Here is a 27,084-nt window from a genome sequence, read left to right on the forward strand (position 1 = left end):
TGGCCCCCGATTTCAAGCACGGCAGGAGAGGTATCAGCAACTCGTGCCAAGCGTCCTGTTCACCCCTCCCTGGTCATGAGGCCAGAGTGTGAGGGAACAGCTACTTCCAGGCAATCTATAGCTCTTACTGGGAAAACAATTCAAAGTAGATGCTCTGTGTTGTGCACCTGTCTTCCAGGATTCAACCAGCTATTAGCATTATCATTAATTTTCTCTGGCCTTGAGCTTGCCCACGCCCTCGGGGAGGGGTCTTAGTCACAGCTGTATCTCTCACAGTGGCAGCAAAGCAAAGTGCTGGCAAACAGGAGAGTTAGGTGGGGCATGTTTATATCCAAGGACCAGCAGAGAGCTTTCATGTAATAAAGGTTCATACTAAATGTCCCCCAGCTTTAGGTGTACAAAACAACAATCTGTCTACTTCTGTAAAAAGAAAAAAAAAGACTTTTATCTTCCCGGATTTTTCCTCCCAGCAGCATCAGGTATATAAACAACACAAAGACTCCTTCTCAGAGGTAGATGGTTAATGTTCCATAATTATAATTTTGCCGGAACATTGGACTGTTATCACCTTATGTGATCTGCTTTGGTAAATTTCACAAGCAAAGAACTTTAATTAGGGGGGTTATATTAGCAGAGCTGTACAAAATAAAAATGCAATATGTGAAAATAATTGGAGTGGCTACCTGAATAATCTCTCCCAAATTATAAGAGTCATCTGTGTTCGCCTTTTGAATCCTAAACTCTTCACTTAATTACAGTGTTTTTAAGCAAACACATGTCTCTTATAGTCTAGTATCTTCAGACGAGGAAATCTGCTATCATCTAGCCAAGAAAGACATTGACATGGAAAAATAAATAAATCACAGAAAATACTATCAACTTGCCCTTAGTAGGGCCAAATTTTCTGTTTACTCATTAATTCACATAACAAATCATTATTGAGTGCGTTTATATAAAGCCACCCTGCTAGGCTCCTGCGTTATACACAGATGAAACGGGTGTATAGCCTTCTTTCATAAAACCTGGTGGGGAGACAGCATGTTCGGCAGAACACTGATGCTCAGGGTGTTAATAAACATTCAGGTGGTAGGAAAGTGGCAGGGAAGATGGGGACGTTGTGTGGTCAAGTACGAGTGGGAACACTGAGTCAAATAAAGTTACAGAGTGCTAGATGTCAGGGACTCTTAGAGTTTAAAATATTGACAGAGCTGACCACCCCTCCAGTCTTTTGTCCACAGAATACTTCACCAGACCAGTGTCCTATGGAACACACTTTGAGAAACATTATTCTGGCCAACAAACTCCAAAGCCGCCCGTAAGTGCCACAAGAAAGAAAGGGAGGTGAGCAGTGATGCGCTGGCGGATCCTTGACAACTGGCTCTCCAAAGGAGGGAAATAACAACCCTGGTGTTTGCCGACTTCCATGGTGTATGTAACTCCACCATGACCAACTTCAGGCAAACAGTATGAAGTCGCTGAAATCAAACTTGGGCAGATACTTCCTGAGAGCCTCCTGGTTGCTCAAATGTGGCCTCTCTCTAAGCCAAACTCCGCATATAAATGCATTACCTTCCCCCAGTGTGGGACCTGACTCCCAGGGATGAGCCTCCCAAGAGATTACTACCAAGCACCACCTAACAATGTAACTGGAAAAAGACCCTGACCAAAAGGGTAAAGACAAATGAGTTCATATGGCTAAGAGACTTCAGAGTGAGTCGGGAGGTCATTCCAGAGGTTATGCTTATACCTGTCTCAGCAGGATCTCATGACTGCCAAAGTAAATATTGCCTCCAACAGTGGGACTCCTGAGGGCTCCGGAGATATCCAGACATGTAGGCAGGGCAGACAGCTCAGGAATTTGGCACCCTGCCAGTAGCTGATTTCCTACTTTTGAGTTTATGCTCCCCAGTGTGACAGAGTTGGACTCAGTTGTGGTTTCGTACACATGGCTCTTCCACCCCTTCTATTTGAACCTATAGCTAATACTAGAGTTGATAGGTATAGTCCAAGACACTTCAATCTTCGGGCTGTCCATGTGCCAGTTGGACCCTGAATCTCAACAGAGTTGCAGCACCTACTCTCCAGTTCACCAGACTCACCCGGGACAACTAACAAGGAGAAGATGATGGACAATGACCATCTTAAGGAACAGGGAGAGTCTGCAACTGCAAGCAAGATAGTCCCATCCATCTGCCCCATGGGACCTAAGCCCCAGTCAATTAGAGGCAGAGAGGGCATCACCACCCCAGAATCCTCAGGATTGGGGAATGAACAACGGACTAGAATAGACTTACTGTTATTCTAGTATAGACTTACTGTGATTCTAGCAATGGAAGAATTTTTATCATTGATGTGGAGGCAGTGGCCACTGGAGGTTCTGAGGGGAGGGAGAGGGAAAAATAGGTGTAATTTGGGGGCATTTTCTGGATTTAGGAATTGTCCTGAATGACACTGCTATGTCAGATACAGGTCATTATATATCTTGTCATAACTTAGAGAATTGTGTGGGAGAGAGTGTAAACTACAATATAAACTATAATCCACCCTTAGTGGCAAAGCTCCAAAATGTGTTCATCAATTGTAACAAATGTACCACACTAATGAAGGTTGTTATTAATGTGGGAAAATGTGGGAGGGCTAGGGAGCGGGGCATATGGGAATCCCCTATATTTTTTACGTAACATTATGTAATTTAAGTATCTTTTAAAAAAAAAAATTTACATATATTAAAAAAAAAAAAAGTTGGGCAGAGATGCACACAGCTGACTCCAGCATGCTACTGAAGTTTGGGGAGAAAAAGAACTCCCAGCCAGGAGAAAGGTGGAGAAGGTGAGAAAGGCTGGTGCCCTAATCCGAAGCTCCCTGCGAGCAACAGCGCATAGGCAAACCTAAGCCGAGGCAGCCAGCCACAGCCAGAATCTACACCACCATTCAAAAGATTTGCAGGCCTTTGTGTGAGCAGTGGCCTACGGTGAAGATCCTGCCGCCTCCATAATTAATACTTTAAATGTGATGTTGTGCTCAGGCTGTCTAAACCCAGCACAGGGCTGCTGTGCTAGGGGTGGGGGGAGAGAGAGTCCTTGGAGAGAGCCACAGGCTAGGGCGCCCAGTACGGATTCTTGCTGCTTACCTGCCTGGCTTTTTGGTAAATGACCCCAAATTTGAATGTGTTGTTGACATCATGCTCATCGTAGGACACAATCATTTGGGAGGCCTGGAAAATGTGGGAAGAAAATGACATTGTTAATCTGGAGGCAAGTGAGGAGGTAGATGGGAGAGAAAACAGGTGTGTCCCCCGTCCCCATGAGACATCCACACATAAGGGGGAAAAGAAGAGGGGGAAAAGAAGTAGACCATCAGAACTCAGCAACTCCAAAGGTCTTAGCTAATCCTAATGCCTGGGCTCCCCCCGGGGTGGACAAACCTCTGGACCACCCATTCCATCTCCATGCGTATGTGCTGCCCAAAGCTTGGGGCCGGGGAGTCCGGCAATGACCTTCTGTGGTGTGAAAGGGAAGCCAGCAGCCAAGCCCCTGGTCACTGAGGGCAGCCCTAGTCCTAATCTCACCTCTAAGCAGCAGTGTAATTGCAAGCGAGTCCCTGCTCCCACCCAGGCTTCAATCTTCTTATCCATAAAATGAGAGGTCTCTGAAGAGGCTACTCTAAGAAGGAGCATGCCCTAATACAATATCAAAAGGAAGAAAAATAAACCCCCACCTAGTTTTCCTGCTTCAGTCCACTTGGCTGAGCGTGTTAGTTTGTTTTACCTCTAGGTGTCGGAAACACTGAACTCTAGTTTTGAATCTGTGGCCTACGTATGTAGCTCTGGGCGAGTGCCCTCACTTCTCTGAGGCCCGGTGTCCTCATCTGTTAAATGGAGATGTGTGGTTGTGAAGGTTCAGTGAGATCAGGCACAGGCAGGGCTGAGCACAAGGCAGCATTCTCATCATCGTCATCACCATCATCACCATCATCGCCATGCTCCTCCTCCTCATCATCATTATTTACGTAACCCTCCAGAAAGAGCTGAACCAGCTTGCTGGGAAAGAGGGAGATTTGGGAAAGTGCCAGGATGCCCTGTGCAATACAAAGGAGGGCTCGACACATTATGCAAGGGGAAGAACAAACCAGGTATGACCTGTTGGCTGCACTATGGGGCCAAGGTTAGGTTCCCGCCCATTTTCCACCTTTGGGAGGTTCTCAGGTGCCTGAGGAAGCGGACACTTCCCAGTTCCCCCTGTGAAGCTGACCACTCAACGCAGCGGGAAGCACTTCACTCCACTCAACGCTGCAGGGAGCATGCCACTCCTGCCTGGGATGAGTCAAAGGGGAGGAACAGCTGCTCTGCTGGGCCATGGAGACCTTCCAAGGAACGTTCTAAACTCTGGAAATTTTAAACATGCACACACATCCCACTCAGATTAATGTCCCAGCCACACCAGGCAGTCCTTCAATATAGAAAATGCAGCTGCTATTGCATTACCACCAGGGCCGGAGGCTTTCTGAGTTACAGAGAGAACTGTGCAAATGAACATCATTTGGCTGTCCCAGCGGATAAGATTTGACCACAAAATTGCCAAATTCTTAGCTAAGTGAGGCCTCGGGGATGGGTTTTAATGTTTGGTTAAACCTCAGTAATTCAGCTTTAATTCTAAAAGGAGGTCAGTCCGAATGATGGAGAATGTTCAGTGGAGGGTGACATATAACTGGTAAGTGCCTACAGACACTCAAACCACAAAAAAAGAAGTCTCTGCAAGAGATGGGCTTTGGTGCAGCTCCGTGCAGGGCAGGACTTCACCAGCAGCTCATCGACTGCGTATGGACAAGCAGGTGCTTCACAGAGCATCGGAGCCATTCACGCACATTGAGGGCGTTGTGTGTCAGGGGCCCCTGGATGCCCCAGCCAGGACAAGGGCCCCTCATCTCCACCAACCATTCCACCTCATGCTTCCTGGTTGTCAGACGTGGGACTCAGGAACGGGCAAAAGCCAGCCCAAGCAGCCTCAGCTGGCCACAGCCTTGCCCGTTGCGGGCAGCTGGGAAGCATGGACGGCTCTGCTCCAATTTTCTCTGTCTCCAGACCCCACTGGTCCAGGAAAATGTAGCCGGTGCACCGGGTCTTTTCCTGTGGCCAATTTAAAGCCATTCACTGTCTGTGAGTGATTCAGGACCTGCCTCATTCTAATCATTCTTGAGTGGGTTTGTTGGTTGGTTTTGTTATTTCTGCTACTCTCCCCCCGACTCCCCCACATCAGAGTTGGGGTCAATTCAGGCCACAGGCAGCGAAGCAGCCAGTTATTAACCAGGGCTGGGCAGGGGCTTGCAGGTCAGCGCTGTGGCCGGGCCGGCCTTTTACTTCTTTGTGGGGCTCTAGAGCCCTTCCCACCTCACCCGCTCCTCACGATAGGGGACCGGGTCTGCGCCAGCCTCCACTCTAGACAGAACCACCCCAGCACTGGCCTCGGGGGGTCCGACTGGGGGAGGGAGAGAAACCACAGCACTGCTGCACCTCTGCCACATCCACAAACAAGCCGGGGGCCAGTTCAGCTGGGACGAGGTCCGGGCACGGCTGGGGTGGGCTCCCAGCAGACTGGTATGTGGAAGGGTTGGGCCAGGATACAAAGGCATGGAAGCTTCTCTCAGAGACCCCCGCTAAACCCCACCGAGATGCAGAGAACGCCCCGCAGAGTCACAGCTATGCAGATCCGTGCCCAGCGGCACAGCCCTGGGTAAAGGGCGTGGGTGGGGGTGGGTGGGAAGTCCTCACCTTGGGGTACAGGACAGGGTTGACTTTCAGCCCCACCACATCGTCACAGAAAGCCTGAAAAAGGAGAGAAATGCAGAGTTCAGGGCCACATCCACGGAGCCCCTCTGGGCTCCTCTACACACCAAGAGAAAGCAGCACGGGAGGCCACGACACAGGGGCTGGGAGGCTGTGTCGAATCCTGGCTCTGCTGCCCACTGTGTGCCCGGGCAAGTCTACGAAGCTTCCAGGGCTTCCTGACAAAGCGGGGGGCTCTTTCTATTCCAACACCATCTGCCCCCGACTCCCACCTGAGGTGTCGGACGTGACTCCGCCCCGCATTCCAATTCCAACGCTACCCAGTGGACCACCCTTCCTGTCCCCCACTGCTGCCTCAGGTTCCAAGTGTCCCGGCGCAGTGACGAAGGCCCCTCCACCAGCTGACAGCTCCTGAGGAGAGGGAGCGCCGTTCTGGATCGACGGCTCAGCCCACCCCAGCCCGACTCAGGCCTTTCCTCTCCTGCAGAGGCTCCCCTGGCACCCCGCCTTCTCCAAAGTCCGCGTGAACACAGCCAGCCCTGTCTGCCGTTCCCCGTGTCTTCTGAACTAGCTATGGACAGCTCCGGGGCAGGGACCATGGGTCACTCTGCTCCTCGGGCCACCCCTGCAGGGAGGACAGGATGGGAGGGTGCAGGGGAGATGGAGGCTTCTGCCAGCAGCCCTTCCCCCATCTCCATCCCTGGAGTCCAGGGTCAAAGGGTAAGGTGGTCTCCCTCTCCCCAAGCGGGGGACAAGCCTGCACCCCCACCTCAGTCAGCCCAGGGCTGCACAAGGAGGCCGCCTGCCCTCGGCGGCTGGCTTTTACCTTTGCAATCTGCGGGATGCTGGGCAACTTGCTCAGTCCAGCCAAGGGGATGCGCTCGTGCACTGTCTTCACTTTGGACCTGCAGCGGGTGAGGGTGAGATAAGGGGGTCCGTGAGAAATAGAGGCAGGTGGAGCCAACGAGGAAGGTGTCTGAGGCCATGCCAGGGGGTCTCGGGGAGAGGCAGGTGCACCTGGCTCCAGGTCTTCCTGGCATCGGGTCTGCCTCATTTTACCCACCCCATGGGTTGGGCACCACGCTCGAGTGGTGGGAAAATGGAATCCTATTAGGTCCCCCCAGCTGAGGTGGATATTTTTAAATCCTCTTGGTAAATCCGTCTGCAACTGAAATATTCTTGGGAAATGCAAACAGTCACCTTCAATTTTGCCATTACTTTTTGGTTGTTCGTGGGGCTTTTGTGTTCCCACAAAGAACTGGGCGTGCTTCTGGATATATCTGGATCGTGATATACAACTGAACCTATATGAAAAGAAAATCTAATACTTGAAAATCTGGATGTACTCGAAATAGAAATGGGATGAAAATGTGCTTTATAAAGGGATTCACCATAAGCCTCTAAATTTAGCCTGTTTCCTGATTCATTCAGCACATTATGAAAGTGTTGAGTTTGCCTGAATGCTTTTCTGTATCCCTTAAGATAATCATGTGGTTTTTGGTCTGTTAACCTGGTGGATTACATTTCTGTTGAACCATTTTTTCATTCCATGGGTAAAACTCCACTTGGTTATGATAGATTATGTTTAATATCCTGCTGAATTTAATTTGTTAATATTTTAATTCAACATTTCACATCTCTGTTTAAAAGCAACACTGGCCTATTTTTGATAGGTTTTGCTATTAAAGTGTTATTCCAGCCTCTTGAAATGCTGGGGTAGCTTCTCATTCTTTGAAACAGCTTGTACAATGTCGGGATTTTCTGTTCCAGAAAAGTTTGTTAGAACACGCCTATGAAATCTCTGGGCCTGCCGTCTTTTGTGGGAACATAATTTTGACTACCCGAACTGGTTCTTTAATGGTGAATGTTTATGTTTTCCACTCCTTATTGGGTCAATTTTGGTAGTCTACGTTTTTCTATAAAATTTTCCAACAAATGCATGGTTAGAAAGTTGTTTGTGGTATTCTCTTATGACTTTGTCTCTATCTGTAATTGTGTACCCCTCTCTGTTGCTGTAATACTATTTATTTGTATCCTCTTTTTTTCACTTTATCATTCTTAGTTGGAGGCTTATCTATTTTTAGTCTTTTCAAAGAGATAGCTTTTGGGTTTTTTGATCATCTCTATCCTTTTTTATTATTCCTTTCTACTTCTCTAGTTTGTTCTTGTCTTTTTTATTTCCTTCCTTTCATATTCTTTGGGTTTATTCTGCTATTCTTTTTCTAACTTCCTGAGCTACATGCTTATTCATTAAATCACTCTTTTTCATGAATGCATTTTAAACTATACATTTCTTTCTAAGTACCACTTTAACTGCATCCCACACATTTTGATAGGTAGTATTTTCATTGTCATTTAATTCTAAATATTTTGTCAGTTCTTTTGTGATTTCCTCTTTAGCTCATGAATTATTTAAAAGGGCTTTTTTTTTTACTGTGTGTGTGAAGGAGTAGGGTATACGAGAACTCTGTATTTTCTGCATGATTTTTTCTGTAAATCTACAAATTCCCTGATTAAAAAGTGTCATGATGATGGGAGAGAGTGTTGCTGTGGGGGGAGTGGGGGGCAGGGGGCGGTGGGGTTGAATGGGACCTCATTTTTTTTTAATGTAATTAAAAAATAATAATAATAAATAAATAATAAAAAATTTTTAAAAAACGTAAGCTTTAAAAGGATTTTTTTTAAACCTCTCCAATATGTGGGTTTTCCCTTCAGTCTTTTGCTAATTTCTTATTTAAGTGTCCTATATTCAGATAATATGAGCTATATAATATTATTTGAAATTTGTTGACTTAATACATGGATTTTTTTTCATGTTCCACGGAGGTTTGAAAAGAATTTTTTTCTTCTATTGAGTGCAGGAATACATGTTACAAGATAAATTTGTTAGTTGTATTGTTCAAATCGTCTGAATTCTCATAATTTTTGGTCTGCCTAATCCACCAGTTTCTGAGAAATATATCAAAATCTCCCACTGTAACTGAGGATTTGTCTATTTATCCTTATATTTACATCAGTTTTGTTGTTGTTTTAATTTAAGGCTATGTTATTAAGTGCAAGTTCATGACTGTTATATCTTCTGGGTGGACTGTTTTTTTGGTTTTTTGTTTTTTTGGAGGTACCAGGGATTGAACCCAGGACACCATACTTGGGAGGCAGGTGCTCAACCTCTGAGCTACATCCACTCCCCAATGAGAGTTGGTTTTTTTCATTGTTCGTTTGTTTGTACCGGGTACTGGGGATCGAACCCAAGACCTTGTACATGGGAGGCAGGCACTCAATCACTTGAGCTACATCTTCTTCCCATGTTCTCTTGATTATCATGTCAGTTGGGTTCTCTGAAGGGGCCCAGTAAAAGGCATCTTTCTCTGCCCAGGTCCTGAACAAATTAAGACACAAACAAAAAAATAAAGAGTAAGACAGTTGGGAGTCAAATAGCTCCTTTGTTAGTGACGAAGCCCAAGTGGGAGCACAGAGCTGAGTGTGAAGATGAAAAGGGTCTTCTAATTAACCCCCATAATTAGCCAGACTTACGTGCCACCCAGTCATGGGCAGCGCTGGGCAGGGCAGCCTCCTTCTGGGGGGTGTGCTGAGGGGAGACTTTCAGTGCCTGGGAGCAGAGGAAAATACTTGGAGGTAGTCAACTCCCAAGAGAAAAAAAGGGAATTAACTGGGGCTATACATGCCAAGTCCTTGTTCCCAAACTCACCTATCAGATTAATTCACTCCTCCTCCCCAAGGGAGAAGAACATCAGGAGCAGGGAAGGATTCTCAAATCACAAAGCAGCGCTCCGTTTAACTCTACTAATGCCTTTTTCCTAAAATTCTATTTTGTCTGATATTAATATTGCTACATCAGCTTTCTTGCTTAGTTTTTTTTTCCCAGTGCATCTTTTTCAATTCTTTTATTTTAAATCTTTCTGCATCATTTGCTTTAGGTATGTCTCTTAGAAGAATATATACAGCTGGATTTTTTTTTTTTTTTTTAGTTTCATTTTATTTTATTTTTTTAAAAATATTTATTATTATTATTTTTTAATTACATTAAAAAAAATATATGAGGTCCCATTCAACCCCACCGCCCCCGCCCCCCACTCCCCCCACAGCAACACTCTCTCCCATCATCGTGATACATCCATTGCACCTGGTAAGTTCATCTCTGAGCATCACTGCACCCCATAGTCAATGGTCCACATCATAGCCCAGACTCTCTCACGTTCCATCCAGTGGGCCCTGGGGGGATCTACAGTGTCCCGTAATTGTCCGTGAAGCACTATCCAGGACAACTCCACGTCCCGAAAACGCCTCCACATCTCATCTCTTCCTCCCGTTCCCCACACCCAGCAGCCACCATGGCTACCGTTCCCACACCCATTTCACATTTCCTCTGTGGACATTGGATTGGTTGTGTCCATTGCACACCTATGTCAAGTGAGGGCTTAGATTCCACATGGGTACTGGATGCACTCTTCCCGCTTCTAGTTGTAGACACTCTAGTACAGCTGGATTTTTTAATCCAATCTGATCATCTGATATTTTAATAGGCTAATTTAATCTATGTATACTTATTGTGATTACTAACATATTTGGAATTATTTCTATTAAGCGTAATTTCTATTAACCTGAGTTTTCTTTCCTTTTTTTCTCTTCCATTCCTGCCTTCAGCTGAATAAAGTTTTGCTGTAGTTTTTTTTTTCTTTTAATTCTCTTTTCATTCCTCTGCTAGTTGGGAGTTACAGATTATATTTCTATAACTTCCAATATACATATTTACATATTTTTCCACCAAAATCTAAAGTTATTTGTTCTCTCTCTCTGAGGGGAAGGGAAATGGGGGCCCATTTTAGTTCCCCCTCTTTTTAAACACATAAAAATTACCCTTTTTTTCCAATCAATAATTAAATTTACTAATACAGTTCACCTATTTCTTGACACTTTATTTGCATCTTTTCTTTGGAGTTCTCTTTTCTTCTGATTGAAGTATATCCTTTAATAATTCTTTCAGAGAGGGTCTTTACCGACAGTTTTTCTGGGTATAGAGTTTTAGGTTAAGCATTTTCTTTCTTTTTTCAACATTTTAAAGACATAATCCCATTATCTTCCAACAACTACAACAGCTGATGAGAAGTCTGCTCTCAGCCTATCTGTCATTACTTCATAGATAATCTGTCTATATCCTCAGACAGCTTTTAGATTTTCTCTTTACCTTTGATGTTCTAATGTTTCACTTCCATGTGTCAAGAAGCATTGTTTTTGTTTTAAATCCCTGTTCAGCACTATGGTATATGGTTTCTTCAATTCTGAAAAATTCTCAGCCATTACCTCTTTAGATATTTGTTCTCTACTATTGTCTCGACCCTGTCCTGGAACTCCTATAAAACAGATGCTGAGGCCACTTAGTCTCTCATCCAAGCTTCTTATCTTCCTTTCCATTTATTTCATCTCAACACCTTCTGTGCTCTGGATGAAATCCTTGAAACTATCCTCCAATTCGCAGATTTACACTTTAAACAGACTAGATTTTATCCCATGTATTGAGTTATTTCAACAAACCATTTTTTTATTTCCAATAATTCTAGTTGTTTTCTTTTTTATACCCATGTGTTCTTGATTCATTTCTCTGTAACATAATTTGGTATCCATTTTATAGATGCTATTCATCTTTTATCTTTTTAGACTCTTAAACATATTTATTTTAAGCTATTTGAAATTGTTACAGTATTTGCCTTTCATCAGCAGTAAATCCATCTCCCATTTGTTGACATTTTTGGCTGACTTTCTTAATGTCAGTCTGCCCCAGGTGTTCTGGAATTTTCCACCCACTTTTCTCTATCCTCAGAGCAAGCCACCCTGGTTCAGGTCTCATCAGGGCTGTTGGGTTGTCCAGCTGTCAGGGCACCATTCACATTATACAACCTTGTGGCCCTGGTCATCATCTTTCTTACCTGAATTATTACCTATGATAATCAACTGACTCATTACAGCAGCCTCCTGACTCATCTTCCTGCTTCTAGCCATGTTTCTCCCCTCCAAGCCATTTTCCTTATTGTAGCCAGAGTGGTCTTTCTACAATGAAAATTGACATTTCCCTTCAGTAGCTCCCCTATTGCTCTTAGGATAAAAAACAAGCCCTTAAACACAGTCCACACATGATCTAGTCTTTTCTTACCTCTCCACCATGACCTCTTAGCCCTGCACACACTCCACACTCCATGTCCACAACAAGATGAGAAAGAATAAGAGCAGGAATAAGACAGCTAACATGTACAGAAAGCGCTGTATGGTCAGGGAACAAGGTAAGAGCTTAATCCCTACAGTATCCCTATCCCTAGACAATGTCTGACACATATTAAATCTTGGTTTAACAAAGGCTGAATGAATAAATGAATTTCCTAATGTTACCCATCCTTGCATTCATTAATTAATTCTTTCTAGGCTATAGTAAATTATTCTTTTAATAGACTACTTGGATTTGAGTTGCTGGGAATGGTATTTTGTTTATAACCTTTACTTCTCTGCTAATGAGGAAAACTGACCCCTGGTTTTGTTTTGGTTTGATTGTTTTAGGGGTTTTTTTTGCACCTTATTTCTCTGACTTTTTTTTCTACGATGATCTTTTGAACATTGTTAAATTACTGGGAGGCTTTCTATAATTTTCTTTTCTCTTGGACAATTTAAACAGCATAAAATAGCATAAAATCTGTTCGTTGAATGTTTAAAATACCTACTGGCAATGACTTCTACATCTGAAAACTTTTGGAGAGAAAGTTCCTTGAGAACTTTTTCAAATCATTCCATATTATTGATCTGTTCAGGTTTTCTTTCTCAAGTTAAATTTGGTAATGTATACTTTCTTATAAAATCATCCATTTCAAATAAAAATTTCAATTCATTACCATGGTTTGAAAATAGTACACATTGGTAATTGTTTCATCTTTTTCACTTCTGTGGTCATACGCTTTTTCATGCCTAAATTTGTATTTTCTTTTTTTAAAATCTATTTTAGACTAGCTAGTTACCTATTTTGTTATCATTTTGTATTCCAAAAAGAAGTATTTTAGGTTTATTTATCAAGTCTAGTATTCTTATTTCTAATGTATTTATTTCTGCTTTAATCTTTGTTAACTTTTTCCTCTTAATTTATTTGGGTAGTAATAGAGTTAATAAAGCAGCTACCATTATTGAGAAGCTATAGTGTGTCAGGCCCTGGCACATAAGTACTCAGTAAATTTAATCATTACAAAATCATGAAAGGTAGATAGTACCACCACTATTGCATAGATAGGAAACTGAGGCAGGGAGAGGTTACCAGCAACTGCAACAACTTGCAAAGACCATTATTTCTTATTTAATAAGATGCCATTTAAGGCAGTGGATTTTATTCTAAGTACAGCTTTAAGACATAACCCAAAAGTTGTATATGTAATACTGCAAATACCATTTTTTTAAATATTCTATATTTTTTAATTTCCTCTTTGGTCCAAAAGTTATTTAGGAGAAGTTTTGAGACCATTTATTTCTAAGTAGTTAAGCGTTTTTGTTTTTTTTTTAACCTTTTGTTATTTATTTCTAGTTTTATTTCAAGGTTGTAATAGAATATATCCTATGAAGTGTCTACTTTTCAAAATTTATTTCTATTTACTCAAAAGACTGATTCCTAAATCTACCTGTCTCAGGAACTACCTATAAGATTTTTAAAAATAGAATATTTAACTGGCTATCCAGCTCAATTTTTTTTAAAAAAGAAGCAAAGCATATTAACAGTTCACAGAAAATAAATACAAGTAGACCTTAAATACACGATATGTTCAACATCATTCATAATAAGATTATGGCAAATTTAAACTACACTAAGATACCATTGTTATCCCCATCAGATTTGGCAAAAAATTCCATATTTAACAATACATTGTGTTACAAAGGCTTTGGAGAAACAGCTTTTCATATACATTACTGGTAGGCGTTCCAATTTATACAACAAAAGGCATTTGACAATACCTTTTGAATTCAAATATATTTATGTTTGACCCAGATATCTCACTTCTGAGAGTTTATCTTAATCTGTACAAACTGACATCTGTACAGGATTATTCATCACACCATTATTTGTGATACCAAAAGATTGACAACAGCTGTCAGTAGGTGATCTGTTACACAAGTTATTCCACAGCAATGCAGTGACTATAACACAGCAATAGAATGAATTAAGAAAGCTCACTATGTAATAATATAGAAATCTCTCTCACATATATTATTAAGAGAAGCAAGTTACAGAACAATATATTCTATTGAATGCTACTTTTCATGTTTTAAGGGGAAAAAATAAGAATATATATAAATGAAATGTCCATAAAGGCATATGAATCTTAATTCATTTAATTTTCCCTTAATTCATTTAAATTAATTACATTTTTGAAATGTAATGGTTGGAGCTTGGAATTCTGAGTTTTGTTTGTTTTACTTTGCTATGTTCTAAAGCTCTGAGATGATTTTTATGTATCAGATCCACAGTAAACCACTAGCCTAGAATATAATCAATTTGCAAAAATATTCCACAGATATTTTCAAAGAAGCAATAACCTCTGTTTAGAGGATCAAAGTTTAATAGCTAGATATAGGTACATATAAAGAAAAAGATATATAATCAACATAACAAATAATATTGATAAGATAATCTGCATCTTTTCATTTTTCTCCTAGGTGACCTCAGTGATGAGAACTGTGTTAAAATCTACTACTCCATACTTTAATCATTTTCTCCATATATATACTATATTATAGTATGCAAAGTCTCATGAAATATCTTCATTGTGTACTTTACCTGTTCTGAATAGACAATAACCCTCTTTAGTATAGCAATTACTTTCTTTTTTTGCCTTGAATTCTACTTTTCTGTATTAATATTGACAATCCTTTCTTTTCACATTGCTTATGGTATCTTTTCCTGAACATGTTCTTTTTAAATGTTCTGTGTTACTCCCTTTAATAAGTTTTTATATCTACACATACATATGTCAACATATAAATATATATACATTCATGCATATACATGCAGAGAGAGCGAGCGAGGTGTATCTGTGGGTTTTATTTTTGGGGTGGGGTGACCCAAATTGAGAATCCTTTCTATTTAATAGTGGAATTTAATTCATTTATATTTATTAGCATCCCAAATGTACTCAGATTCCTTCTATCATCGTATTTACTAGTTTATGATTCATTATCTTTTTCTATGTATAGATATTCTCACATCTCATATACACATATGTATATCTATTTTCTTTTCCTTTACTATACGGAATGGTCATTCTACCAGTGTTTGTTTTTTGTTGTTTTTCTTTAGGTACTGGGGGCCGGGGATTGAGCCTGGGGCTTCATATGTAGGAAGCCAATGCTCAACTGCTGAGCCACCTCAGCTCCCCTGAGTTGGTTTTTTCATTTGTTTGCTTGTTGTGTTTTCTTTTTTTTTTTTTTTAAGGAGACACTGGGAAATGAACCCAAAACCTCCCATGTGGGAAGCAGGCCTCAACCATTTGAGCTACATCCACTCCCATTACCAGTGATTATTTTTTTAAGATTTATTTCATTTATTTTCCCCCCTTTGTATCCTCCTGCCCTACTGTTTTTGTTGTCTGTGTTGTCTTCTCTTCTCACTTTTTCTCCTCTAGGATTCACCAGAATTTGATCCTAAGACCTCTGATGGGGAGGGAGATTCCCTGTCAACTGTCCCGCCTCAGTTCCTGGTTTCTGCTGCTGCTTTACTTGACTCTTTCCTTGTCTCTCTTTTGATGTGTCATCATCTGGCTGTGTGACTCACTTGCATGGGGCACTGGCTCACCACACAGGCACTCACACAAAAATGTCCTTCCACACAGCAGGCAGAAGCTCTATCACTTGAGCCACATTCACTTCCCTATCAGTGATTTTTGTATCCATGAAATACTAAATTTTCATCAAAATATGTCCAGCTATGGTTTCATTTCACTGATTGTGCCTGCTACTGAGTGAGTTACTTTGATCTGTAGATTCAGCTTAAGAACACCTATTATTCATATTTTGAATTTCTGCTCACTATCCTCCATATATCCACCAAAATCTTGCTTGCCATTTTAAGGTTGTGCTTTTCTCTGAATTATGTGAGTTTCTTAAGTTTGTTCTCCACGTTACCAATTGGATTTTCTGCAAGTGGATGCTGCTCTTTACTGCTTCTAATAACATCTCTAATTCTGTGTGGCCAGTTTTCATTTTTTTATATTTTTTCCTTAGCTTAACTAGCAACTTTTTAATCTCATCCTGTTGCTTTATCTTTTGTCTCTTCTTTCATAATTTTTTCCCTAGAAACTTGAAGAAAATACAAAGTTAATAGTATCTAAATTTTACCTGATTTTCTATAGTAAGTCCTTTTCAAAACTATGTTATTTCTCTATCTCCTGAGTGCTCTGCTATGACCTCCTGTGAGGGGTTTTGTTTGTGTTTTTATCTTCTTTATATTCAAACTTAAAAAAGAAGAATACTCAGGCTCATTATTTGTATCCAAACTGTGGGTACATTCTTCTTAGGGACTATCATGTCACACACTCTTAGATTTCAGGCTGGAGAGCTGGTTGTTACAAGTTTGTGGCATCAATGAAATAATCAAGAAGCCTAAAGGATATGTCAAAGCAACTGGGAACAGTAGTCAAAGCCAGCAAGGGAATTTCATCTCTGGATAATTTCTTCTTTGTGTCTGGTAAAGCTGCTAAGCCATGGGGTCAATTTTTTGTCTGATTTCCGATTTGTCCTGGCCACTGCTCCAAGTACATGATGTGATTGTCCAGCTTTCTAGCTGGTGTACGGTTCCTCTCTGCCACCTTACCCAGTAGCTTTCTATTTGAGAGAGCTATACCAGAACTTGTCCTCAGGCTCCCCGGGGCATTGATTTCAAATGTCATTGACCCAAAACAACAGAAGTGAAAAGACATCAGATTGTTTCAGGGCTAGTCTCCACTCCTAAAAATTACAGGATTCTTCCACACTCTCCAATTTCATATATTCCCACGCTACACTGCTTTCTAAGAAAGGTGAACCAGGACTCAACTTCTCAATATCTCCTTCATTTTAGTCCCATCTGCCCCTAGCGTACCAAAACAAAAAACAAAAAAAATCATCCAAGTCTGTAAGTCTGTACTGTGCGCCTAGACTCTTCCCTAGCTTTCGGCCCTGATGCATTTTTCAGAGAGGACATAGCACTGGATTAAGGGGGTTAGATCCCAGTGCTCCAGTTGTCATCCAGCTCAGAAAACTTACTCAGTCTTGGTCTGGTTTTTATTTAAAAAGAAAGCAATTTTCCTTGCAGAGGTTCATCAAACTAGAAATCCTATTTGGAGATGGCAATCCAGATATTACCCCTCAGAAAACTGGCTCTGGCTAGTTAATTGATTCTTCCATGCCTTGCAAATATGATTTCTAGCCAGGTAAACCTCTGTAAAGAAAATTGCTTCCTTTCTAAATAAAAACCGACCCAAGACTGGATGGGTGCTGACAACTTCCTCATACCCTACACCCCTCCCCCATAGCAGGGCTATGTGTCACTCTTCCCAATCATATTCCACTCCAGATCTGGAGGGGGGCGGATTTTGCCCTTCTCCAAAGACCTTCAAGGACTTCCAAATGGACTGAAAGCTTGATGAGTTCACGGTAATCTCCAGGCAGCAGTACCTGGCCTTCACGCCAGGCCTTCCCAGCTTCTCCACCATCCTACCAGGGTCAGAGATAACAAGGCAAGACTCCTCTATCTTTCCATTCATCCCATGCCTATCGCTACAGTAATGCCTGCGACATATTAAACTTCTCCCCCTAGACTGCAAGCTTTTAGAGAGCAGGGACCAAGTCTTAGCCATCATCGTCTCCCCAGCACTCATCACAGTTCCTGGTCCATAGGTTTTCAAAACATGCCAGCTGCATTAAACAGAAACCAGCTCCCTTTCCTGCCCTCGAGGAGGTCATAACCCAGGGACAGGTGTCCTGGCCTGGGCTGTAAATCAGTCTTCTCCCGAGCACGCCCGCTGCACACAGCATTCCGTTTCAGGGAACCAGCCCACGTGCACATCCTCTGGAAACTCCTCGCCTGACTGAGGCAGCGTTTGGCAGACCCTCTCCCAGAAGGATCTGGAGTTGTCTCCAGCAGGATGACCATACCGAGCCATCCCTCCTTTTTCTCCCCATCTTCCTCACAGCCACAGACTCCCACAAGGAAGAGAGGCAGGTCGGGGCCACGTAGACGACCTTGGGACCCAGCCACCACTCTGACTCTGCAAGCCGCCAGCTGGTGGGAACAGCTGGGTCTCCCTGCCCCAGTACTCCAGCCGGGGGTGCCACCCCCCCCCCCCCATCCCAGCACACCCAGACCAGACTGGTCAGACTGGTATTTCCGGGTCCCAAAAGGCGGGGCCTCAAACAGTGCGGCAGCCCCACCTGAGAATGACACGCAGGTACTCGATGCCCTCTGCCTCCTCGCACTTGATGGACAGGATCAAGTTGCCCAGGCTGCTGCCTGTGCAGTAGAAGTTTAGATGATCCTAGAAGCAGAAACCAGGGGCTAAGGGGAGGAAGACGACTTCCAACATGTCCCCCCAAACCACGTCCCTCAGCAGGAGTGAGCATGCCGAGAGGAGGAGAAGGCAGCTGCTGCCGCAGGTGACAGCTCTCCTAGGTACTGACCAGCGAGCCCCCGTGGGTGCCGGGCGCTGGCACAGTGCCCACTTCCTGGCCTGGCCTTCGGTCCTGGCCAGGGCTTTATGCGGGTCACAGGGGCCATCTGCCACCGCAGTTCACAGATGAGGAAACGCCAGGTCAGGGAGGCTAAGTAACTGCCCAGAGCCTCCAACAAAGCAAGCGGCAGAGCCAGGGCTCAGACCCAGGTCTGTCTTGACTCTGAAGTGCAAGTTCATTGCCTCAGACGCAGAGTCCGCATTCCTGCCCAGGGGCAGGCACCCTCCCCAGCTCAGGCTCTCTGCAGGGAAAGACCGGTGGAACCACAGCACCTGGACTCAAAGGGAGCCAGAGGGCCAAAAGCACAGCTTCCTGGAGCCTGGAGCCGAGGCCAGGCGGGCCCTAGAGCCAGCATTTGAACAAGACCCCCAGGGCTCCTGACGGCCCCCTCCATGGGAGACTCAGAGCTGCCTTAGGCTGGAGAAGGCCCCCTTGCTGGGGACCCCTGGAATCTGGCGGGTCTGAAGGGCAGGGTATATTTAAAGAAATGTAACTTTGTCACTTCTGAGCAATCAGAGGCTCACATCCGGTAGGAGTCCCAGAGGACCTGCCTGAATGCGTGCAGGAGAGAGTTGTACTAATTGGATGGAAAGAGAGATGTCCAAGGTGCTAGAACATCATCTTTTTCCTTGAATAGTTAAAACTCCACCTACCTGCCTTCACCCCCAAACACTACCCATTCCATCACCTCCTAAAACTCCTGGAAGTTCCCCACTCTGAATCTTGGGGCTTCTGCACAGCCGCCCTTCTCCCCCTGCCCTGGGAGCAGGGCCAGGCAGCGACCCCTCCACCCAAAGGCCGAGGCAGGCTGCAAGGAAGGGGGCAGAACGGGGAAGGCGCAGAGACCAAGAAAAGAGGGGGCGCTGGAAAGAGGAAGGTGGGTGGCCCCAGGGCAACGTCCCCCTCGGCGACTCTTTTCTCCCAGGACCCTCAGCCTCACCTTCCCCAGGAAATGTCTGCGGTAGGCCCTGGCTTCGCCCTTGCACTCGAGCTTGTAGCCGAAGGCGTTGGGGCTGAGGTTGTCCTCTTCCTCCTCCTCACAAATGCTGCTGCCCAGCGAGGTCGGCGTGCCCACGTTCTCGGGGTCCTCGATCCAGTAGCCCCCAAACTGGGGCAGGATGACCAGGGGGTACGGGCCTCCCTTCTCCACCACCTGGAGGCAGAGGGAGGGTCTGGCACTACAGCCCGCCCCGGGAATGCAATGGTGGGGGCCGCCCCCCCAAGAGCCGCCCTGGTATTTGAGGCCGAAGGTGGTAGCGTGAGCCCCTCCTCCAAGCACCACGGCACGTCCAGCGTCACCAACCCTGGAGACTCAGGGCTCCAAAGCTCCCCCAACTGAAACACAGGGAAGGCCGGGAGAGCTCAGGCCCCATGCCTCATGCCCAGGTTCTCCCCGTGACTGCCAGGTGCGCCGGGCGGGCCCCTACCTCATCGATGCTGGGATACGGGATGTAGTCGTCCTGCAAGACAAACCAGACAGCGCCCCATTAGTCCCTCCAGGGCTGTTTCCACTTCCCTCTCCCAGGTCTGCACCTGGGGTTTGGGAGCTCCAGCGGAAAGACCCACAGCCGGAACGAGCAGCTCTGGGATCTGACTGCCCTTGAGCTCTTCTCCTAATTGACAGAAGCTGAACGCAAACCCTGCTAGCCGAGGAGAGAGCATACAAAGGAGCTGAACTCTGTGCCCCTGGTGACACGTCTCCCCTCGGATGCCATCCTGGGGGTCGCCCTTGGCATCATCTCCACTTTCCCTGAATCCCATTCATGGGGCTCCCAGGGAAGGGGGCTGACCTCTGAGTGAAGAGCTGAGGCACTGGAGCCCTAGAAAGGGAGCCCGAAGCTGGGAGCTGACTGCCCGCTGGAGCCAGGGGCGCAGGGAGTGACACCCAAGTCCTGTGTGCGTGTCCGTGTGCAAGAGGGTGTCCGTGTGCAAGAGGGTGTGGGGAGGAGTCAGGCCGAGCTTAGGTCATCCTGCCTGCTCTGAAGCTGGCCCCAAAGCCATGAAGCCTGGGTGCTCTCGGCTGACCCCACAGCAGGCTCACCAGGCTGCAGCCATTTAAGTGGCTCTTGGGGAAATCCCAAGCAACAGACGGGAAGTATAGGCACCTACGGCCCTCCAGCTGCCCGCCTGCCTTCCTCTCGCCCTGCCCGCCTTGCTGGGCCCGCCCGGCTGCCATCTCACCCACCCAGCCCACCTTGTTCTTCTGGGGTCCCGGCTTCTGCTCCTCAAGCTTGATCCCCTGTGGAAACAAGGAAAAGAGGATCCATGGAAAGCAAAGGTCCCAAAGAAGGGCCTAAATGGAGGAGTCACCTGGGAGCACCCGGTATTGCTGATAGGAGTAATATTAATGATGATGACAGCTAGCATGTCCTGCGCCCCTACTGTGTGCCTGGATATACACGCTGTACACACCGCCATGCTGAGACCTCACAGCAGCCCAGGCGAGGCGGCGAGGCATGGACTCAAGCCAGATCATTGGGCTCAAATGCCAACGTTGCCACTTACAGCCTCCTGACCCTGGGCAAGTCACAGACCCTTTCTGTGGCCCAGAGGCCACGTCTGCACAGTGGAAGGACAAGAGCACCCGTTATTGGGTGAAGGTTACAGGTTGGTATGTGTTAAACACTTGAACCCTGCTTGGTGGTAAATGCTATGCATATCATCCCAGAGCTGAAATACGGTTCCCAGGTCACAGCGCGAGGATGTGACCCCACATCAGAGCAGTGGGGGTGGGAAGTCTGGGTCCCAGGCCCTGCCAGCCCCCTCCGGCCCTGGAGGGAGGTCCTCATTCATCTGCTGGCTTACAGTTTGTGACCCTTGATAAAGTTTTCCTCCTGGTGCCTCCATCCCTTCATCTGTAAACTGGGGGTGACAGCACCTGCCCTCCCACCTCCACAGGTGTTCCTGGAGAGAGGATGAAGAGCTCACCTACAGGGATCTGGAAAGTGCACTTTTGAGGGACAGGGCACTGCCCAGCGGTTCTCTAGTCGAGTTCTGACTTCACTGGGTTTTGCAAGAAGGGAGCCCATGGTATGCCCAAGACTGTCCAAATAAACCCAGTGAGGGTAAGAGAGAGTTGGGACAAACCGGAGAACGAGGCCTGCCTGCACTCCGGGGAAGAGAGAGCCCAGAAGCCGCCCCTGCCGATTCTTAAGGCAAGTGCCTCAGGAGTCAGCCTTCCAGAGTGTGCTCCCTCTCCGTCTCCTTGGAGCCTCACAGTCACCTTTGTACCAAGGAGAAAACAGGCCCAGAGGAGGACACGGCTTGCCTACTGTTGCCCAGCCTACACGGCAGGGCCTGGGTTCTCTGTACCCAGCACCTGCCCTTATCCCTCAGTCCCCGGAGCCCAGGGCTCCTTCTGGCACCTGGGAAGTTTCAGGCACAGCCGAACTGCTCGGGGCTGAGTCACCCTGCAGCATTGCTAAGGAGGGTGTGGCAGAGCCCCTCCCACCAGACAGGTGCTGCTCTCCTGGCACAGAGAGAAATTCACCTGGGTGGCCCTACAGAGCCAGTCCAGGGAGGCAAACTGGGCAGGGGGGAGGGCGATGGCAGGGGTTGGTTTTGTTTTCCCTGCATTAGTCACCCTCTGCCAAGGACCAGCCCCTGGGGCAGGGAAGCAAACATACCCTGCCCCAGACCCGGCCACCACCCGGCGCTGGGTGCGCTCTCCCTCTCCGTGCTACATATGCAGTAAGCTCCACCAAAAGGTATTAATAAGATCAGGGTCCCCTTTTCTCCCTGATGAAGCCGCTGAGGCTCGGGGAAGTGACGTGGCTTGACCGAGGACCCTCAGCAAGAACACGTCAGGGTTAGAACCCGAACCCGGGACCCGAAGGACCCAAAACCTGTGCAAATCGCAGCGATCGGTCCCTTCTTAAATCCCTAGACTCTGGGGCTGGGGGTCCGGAGTCCTCCACAGTTAGTAGAGAGACCCTCCGAGCCTCGGTTTCCACCTTCGCAGGAGGAGCCGGGTGGCACCAGGCTGGAGGACCCCAGCCAGCCCGCCTCGTCGCCATGGTTTCCCATGGTGTCCTCTGGGAGGTCCACAGGCTCAGAGGAGCTGGGTGCCATCCTCCAGTGCGCCCACTGGGCACAGGGTAGGCCCTTACTGAGCTCCCAGCAGCCTCAACCGAGACGGAAAGGGCGGCAAATCGCCAGGGAGGCCGAGAACAAGATTCGAGCCCTGTGGCGAGGACAAGCCCAGCAGCCTCTAAACGTGAGACGGGTCAAGTGGGCTGAATTCTGTGCTCAGAGCGGGAAGCCCTTTATGGAGAAGGCAGGGGTCCCCGGCATGGGGGAAGCACGGGCAGGTTTATGGGGGCAAACAGAGAGAAGGCGTAGGGGGATACAGGTGCGCCCCAAGCCTGGCCAGCTCCCAGCAGTGCTGGGATTCCAGGGACTTGAAGGGGGAAAGCCCCACTCCACTCCAAGCCAGGTAGTGCTGAACTGAATTCTGTCTCCCGCCACTGGTTGTCATCACACAGGCCACCTTGTTCCCGCACCTCGACCGTAAGTTCCCTACCTGCATGAAAAATGCGTTTGCATTCCACACACTGCTGGGCAGAGGCAAAACCTCAAAACTTGTTCGAGGTAATGACACAACCACAAATAACATTTTCCCTCCAGCAGTCGTTGGCCCTCCCCACCCTCCGGGAGACCTGGCTTTCGCCTGAGCACCCTGCTGGCTTGCAGCCGCCCTCTCGGCACCTCTGCCTGTATCTCAGGGACCATGGGATCTGCATCTGCCTCTTCCACTGGAGCTTCCACACTGAGTGACCTAATCCTCCATCAAAAGCCCCTCCTTCCTGGAGCCTGGAGCATCCACGTGGGGTAAAAAGCGGGGGAGAGCATCATAACATAGAGGCTCTGGCTCCAAAGCTCCCGCCTAGCTCTGGGCCCTACCGTGATTTATGTAACATCTCTATGCCTCAGTTTCCTCACCTAATAACAACAATAATAATTCCTACTTCCTGGGGGCTTTGGCAAGAATAAATGAGATCATGCCCGTCCATCTATGGGCCCAAAGAAAGGCTCAAAATACGAGTGCTAGTCTCAGCGCCTTTTTCCCCACCCTTTACATTTTTATCAATTAACCCTCCTGGGCCTCTCCACTCTCCCCACGGCAGCAGTTCTTATTGTGAGTCCTGACCCCTGGGTGGGGGGGAATGATGAAGGACCCCCAAATCCACCTTGAACCCTGAGTTTTATGCAATGCCTCTCAAGCATTTACAGATATTATCTCATTTCATCCCAACAACCTCATAAGTGGGTATTTTTAGAGGAAACAAATGAAGTTGAGGCTTAGAAGAGTTAAGTAGTTTGTGCTAATAAGTGTGAGACACAGGATGTCAGACCCCAAAGTCTGTCTTTCTCCCAGACACTAGAAGCCTCCCCAAAGAAGTCTGCTCAACTTAGGCTTTCTCTCCAACCCATTCTAGAAACAGAAGGGCTCTTTCAAGCCCTCCCCACATCTGCAGGGTTTCTGATATCCCCTCTGCTCTGCTGGGGGGGGAGTTCTGTTTTTTATCTTCTCCTTGTCGTCCAGGCAGGAGTCTTTCCAAAGTCCCCTGAGCTCTCAGCAGTGACCTCAGGGTGCCTGGGACAATGGGCCATGCGGGTTCTCTCTTCTCCTGCCCCTCCTGGGAGGGTTCTGCCAGGCGCTGAGTCCTCCAAGGTCACTGCGGCCTCTGCCCTCCCCGCCCACCCAGGTGTCCGCTTTCCTAATTGAGGGCTGCTCACCTGCATCTTCTCCAGCATCTCGAAAAACTCAGCGGACTGAAAGACACAAAGAGGGAGGGGAAAGAAAGATGGGGCCGTCTGCCAGGCCACCTGCTGAGAAGTCCTTCTCACCACAGGTCCAGAGGCTGAGCCCGGGGCTTCCCCGGGGGCAAAATTCACTTGGATCAAGAGAGAAGATAATTTGATTTTGCCTTTGCAGGGCTGGAGGGCCAGAACACCCCATTCAACAAAAGAAAAAAGAAAACTTGAAGGGGCTGGCAAATGGCCCTGGGGGGAGCAGATACCCACCCCCCACCACCGGAAAAGCCAAGTTTCCCAAAACGGGAGCCCTGGGATTCAACTTCCACCAGGATTCATGTTTGCGATGATTTCAGCCCAGTGTTGGCGTCCAGGAGATGTCCAAGAGAAGATAAGTTTCCCAACTTTTACGGCAACTCGGTCCTCTGTCTCCACATACGAACTCACAGTCAGAACCCCAATGTATAAAACCAGTAAAAGCTGAGCTGCTCTGGTCTTGAGCCCTTGAGGTGCCACCTCTGTCTGCCCCGTCCCTGCCTCCCAGGCACCTCTTCCGAACCCTAAACCTGTGAAGCAAAGCCTGGAAACCATTGAACTGCAGCTTTCAGGGACCTGGATGGATTATTTTAAAAATCTTGAATCGCATTTGTCCAAATTTGTAATCTACTCTGTAACCTCCAGGTAGGAAAAAAATTTAAAAGGAGGAAAAAAGGGATGTAGCATGGGGTGGGGGGGGACAGAAGGGGACAAGGAGGGGAAGCTCTTTCCAGACAAAACAAAGGCAGAGGTCCCTCCGAAGAGAGGTCACTTCCTATCCCATGAAAACAGCTGCACTCTCTTGTGACATCACTGGCCGCCTCTGGGCACCGGCAGGCTATGAGTTAATGTGGGCCCAGAACAGTCGCTGGACAAACAGGAGAGAGATGAGCAAAGAAGACAGTGAGGAGAAGTGTGTCTGTCCCGGCGCTTCCCACAGAGGGAGCATCTAAACACGCTCCTTTCTCTGCAGGTGCCAAATGACCTCCATCAGGCTGTGGACAAGAAGACTCTGACCCACCAGGAGTTCAGGTTCTAGTGTCTGGACACCCCACGTGGGGATGCAGACAAGCTTGGGGCCCCCACATCCAGCACCCTTGACCCTAGCATTTCCCACTTCTCCCCTCCGCACTTGCTCTGGGTGTAAACGCACCACCTATACTTTGCTTTCCTACCAACTCCAGTGTCCAGGAGACCAAAACCACCAGACATAAAGAGCTTGAACAAATCAATAAGATTTGGAAGATGAGCAGGGAGCTTACAAGGGGGCAGATACAATCAACATTGCAAATACAAAGCCCTGTGATCCAGCAATTCCACTTCTAGGAGTCTTTGTGTGTGTGTGTGTGTGTAAGAGAGAGAGAGAGAGAGAGAGAGGGAAAGAGAGAGAAAGGAAATGGTATTAATTCTTTAAATGTTTGGTAGAATTCACTAGTGAAGTCATCTGGAACCTGGGCTTTTTTTTTTTTTTTTGGTGGGGGGGTGGTATGGGAAGGTAGTTTTTTGGATTACTAATTCGATCTCTTAACTTCCTACAGATCTATTCAGATTTTCTATTTCTTCCTGTCAATTTTAGTAGTCTGTACCTAAGAATGTGTTCATGTCATCTCAGTTATCTAATCTGTTAGCATATAGTTGCTCATCTTATTTGCATTTTATTCTATGAATAAAGGCTAGGATGGCTATAATTAAAAAGACAGATAGTAACAAGATTGGTGAGGATGTGGGGAAATCAGAATCCTCATACAATGCTGGTGGGAATGTAAAAGTTTGGCCATTTGGAAAACAGCCACTTTGGAAAACAGTATGGCAGCTCCTCTTAGGTATATATACCCAAGAGAAATGAAAACATGTGTCCATACAAAATGGATACAATATTTGTATATAAATATGCATAATAGCATTATCCATAATAGTCGAAAAGTGCAAATAACCCAGATGTCCATCAACTGACGAATGGATAAACAAAGTGTGGTATATTACTCAACCATAAAAAGTAGTGAAGTACTGATACATACTACAGCATGGATGAACCATGAAGGCATGATGCTAAATGAAAAAAAGCCAGATACAAAGTGCCACATATTATATGATACCATTTATAAGAAATGTCCAGAATAGGCAAAACCACAGAGATAGAAAGTAGCTTAGTGTTTCCTTTAGTATGAGAGGGATGGGAGCATTAAGGGATGATAGGTAAAAGGTACAGAGTTTCTTTTTTGAGGTGATGAAAATGTTCTCAAATTGATTGCAGTCGTGGTTGCACAAACCTGTGACTGTACTAAAGATCATTGAACTATAGACTTTAAATGAGTGGATTGTATGGCCTATGAATTATATCTTAGTAAAGCTGTTACCAAAAAATACACTATGCAGCTCTTCAAATGAAAGCTATAGATTTATATAGTTTACATAGATGCTCTTGGAGATGCTTGGGGCGAGAACAAATCAAAGAACAGCACATAGAATATGATCCCACTTTTATTTAAAAAAAACAAAAGTTAAAACTATTTCTACATATGAATGTAAATGCAAAGAAAATGATCTGGAAGAAAATACCTCAAACTGTCAGAAATTGACTAATTATATCAAGAGGAGCAAATAAGGGTGGCAAAGGTAGTTTTGCTTTATATTCTATCTACTTCACAAGCATGCGGACCTACGATACTTGCATAATGAAACTTTAAATAAATGCCTAAGTTTTATAAGGGAAACAGAAAAAGGTGCAAAGGACATGAACAAACAATTTACTAAGGGAGAAT

General features: G+C 46.0%; 1 protein-coding gene across 30 annotated transcripts in view; it reads right to left on the bottom strand.

Moving 5' to 3' along the window:
* Window positions 1–27,084, bottom strand: part of RAP1GAP2 (RAP1 GTPase activating protein 2) — a 244,631-nt gene that overhangs the window by 39,338 nt on the left and 178,209 nt on the right. For 19 of the 30 annotated variants that reach the window (XR_011646816.1, XR_011646815.1, XR_011646818.1 and 16 more), the window contains 8 exons: window positions 24,269–24,304; window positions 20,724–20,768; window positions 19,957–19,989; window positions 19,470–19,682; window positions 18,233–18,336; window positions 6,609–6,687; window positions 5,768–5,821; window positions 3,131–3,214 (listed from right to left, as the gene is read on the bottom strand). Coding sequence is in view for 25 of the 30 variants with exons in the window: in XM_058283763.2 (XP_058139746.1) it covers window positions 3,131–3,214; window positions 5,768–5,821; window positions 6,609–6,687; window positions 18,233–18,336; window positions 19,470–19,682; window positions 19,957–19,989; window positions 20,724–20,768; window positions 24,269–24,304 (648 nt within the window). In the remaining 5 variants the exon portion in view is untranslated. The remainder of the gene's footprint in view (window positions 1–3,130; window positions 3,215–5,767; window positions 5,822–6,608; window positions 6,688–18,232; window positions 18,337–19,469; window positions 19,683–19,956; window positions 19,990–20,723; window positions 20,769–24,268; window positions 24,305–27,084) is intronic. The other 11 variants (XR_011646819.1, XR_011646817.1, XM_058283764.1 and 8 more) reach the window with 1 other exon arrangement.

Source organism: Dasypus novemcinctus, chromosome 21 (assembly GCF_030445035.2).
Source record: "Dasypus novemcinctus isolate mDasNov1 chromosome 21, mDasNov1.1.hap2, whole genome shotgun sequence".
Classification (NCBI taxonomy): Eukaryota; Metazoa; Chordata; class Mammalia; order Cingulata; family Dasypodidae; genus Dasypus; species Dasypus novemcinctus.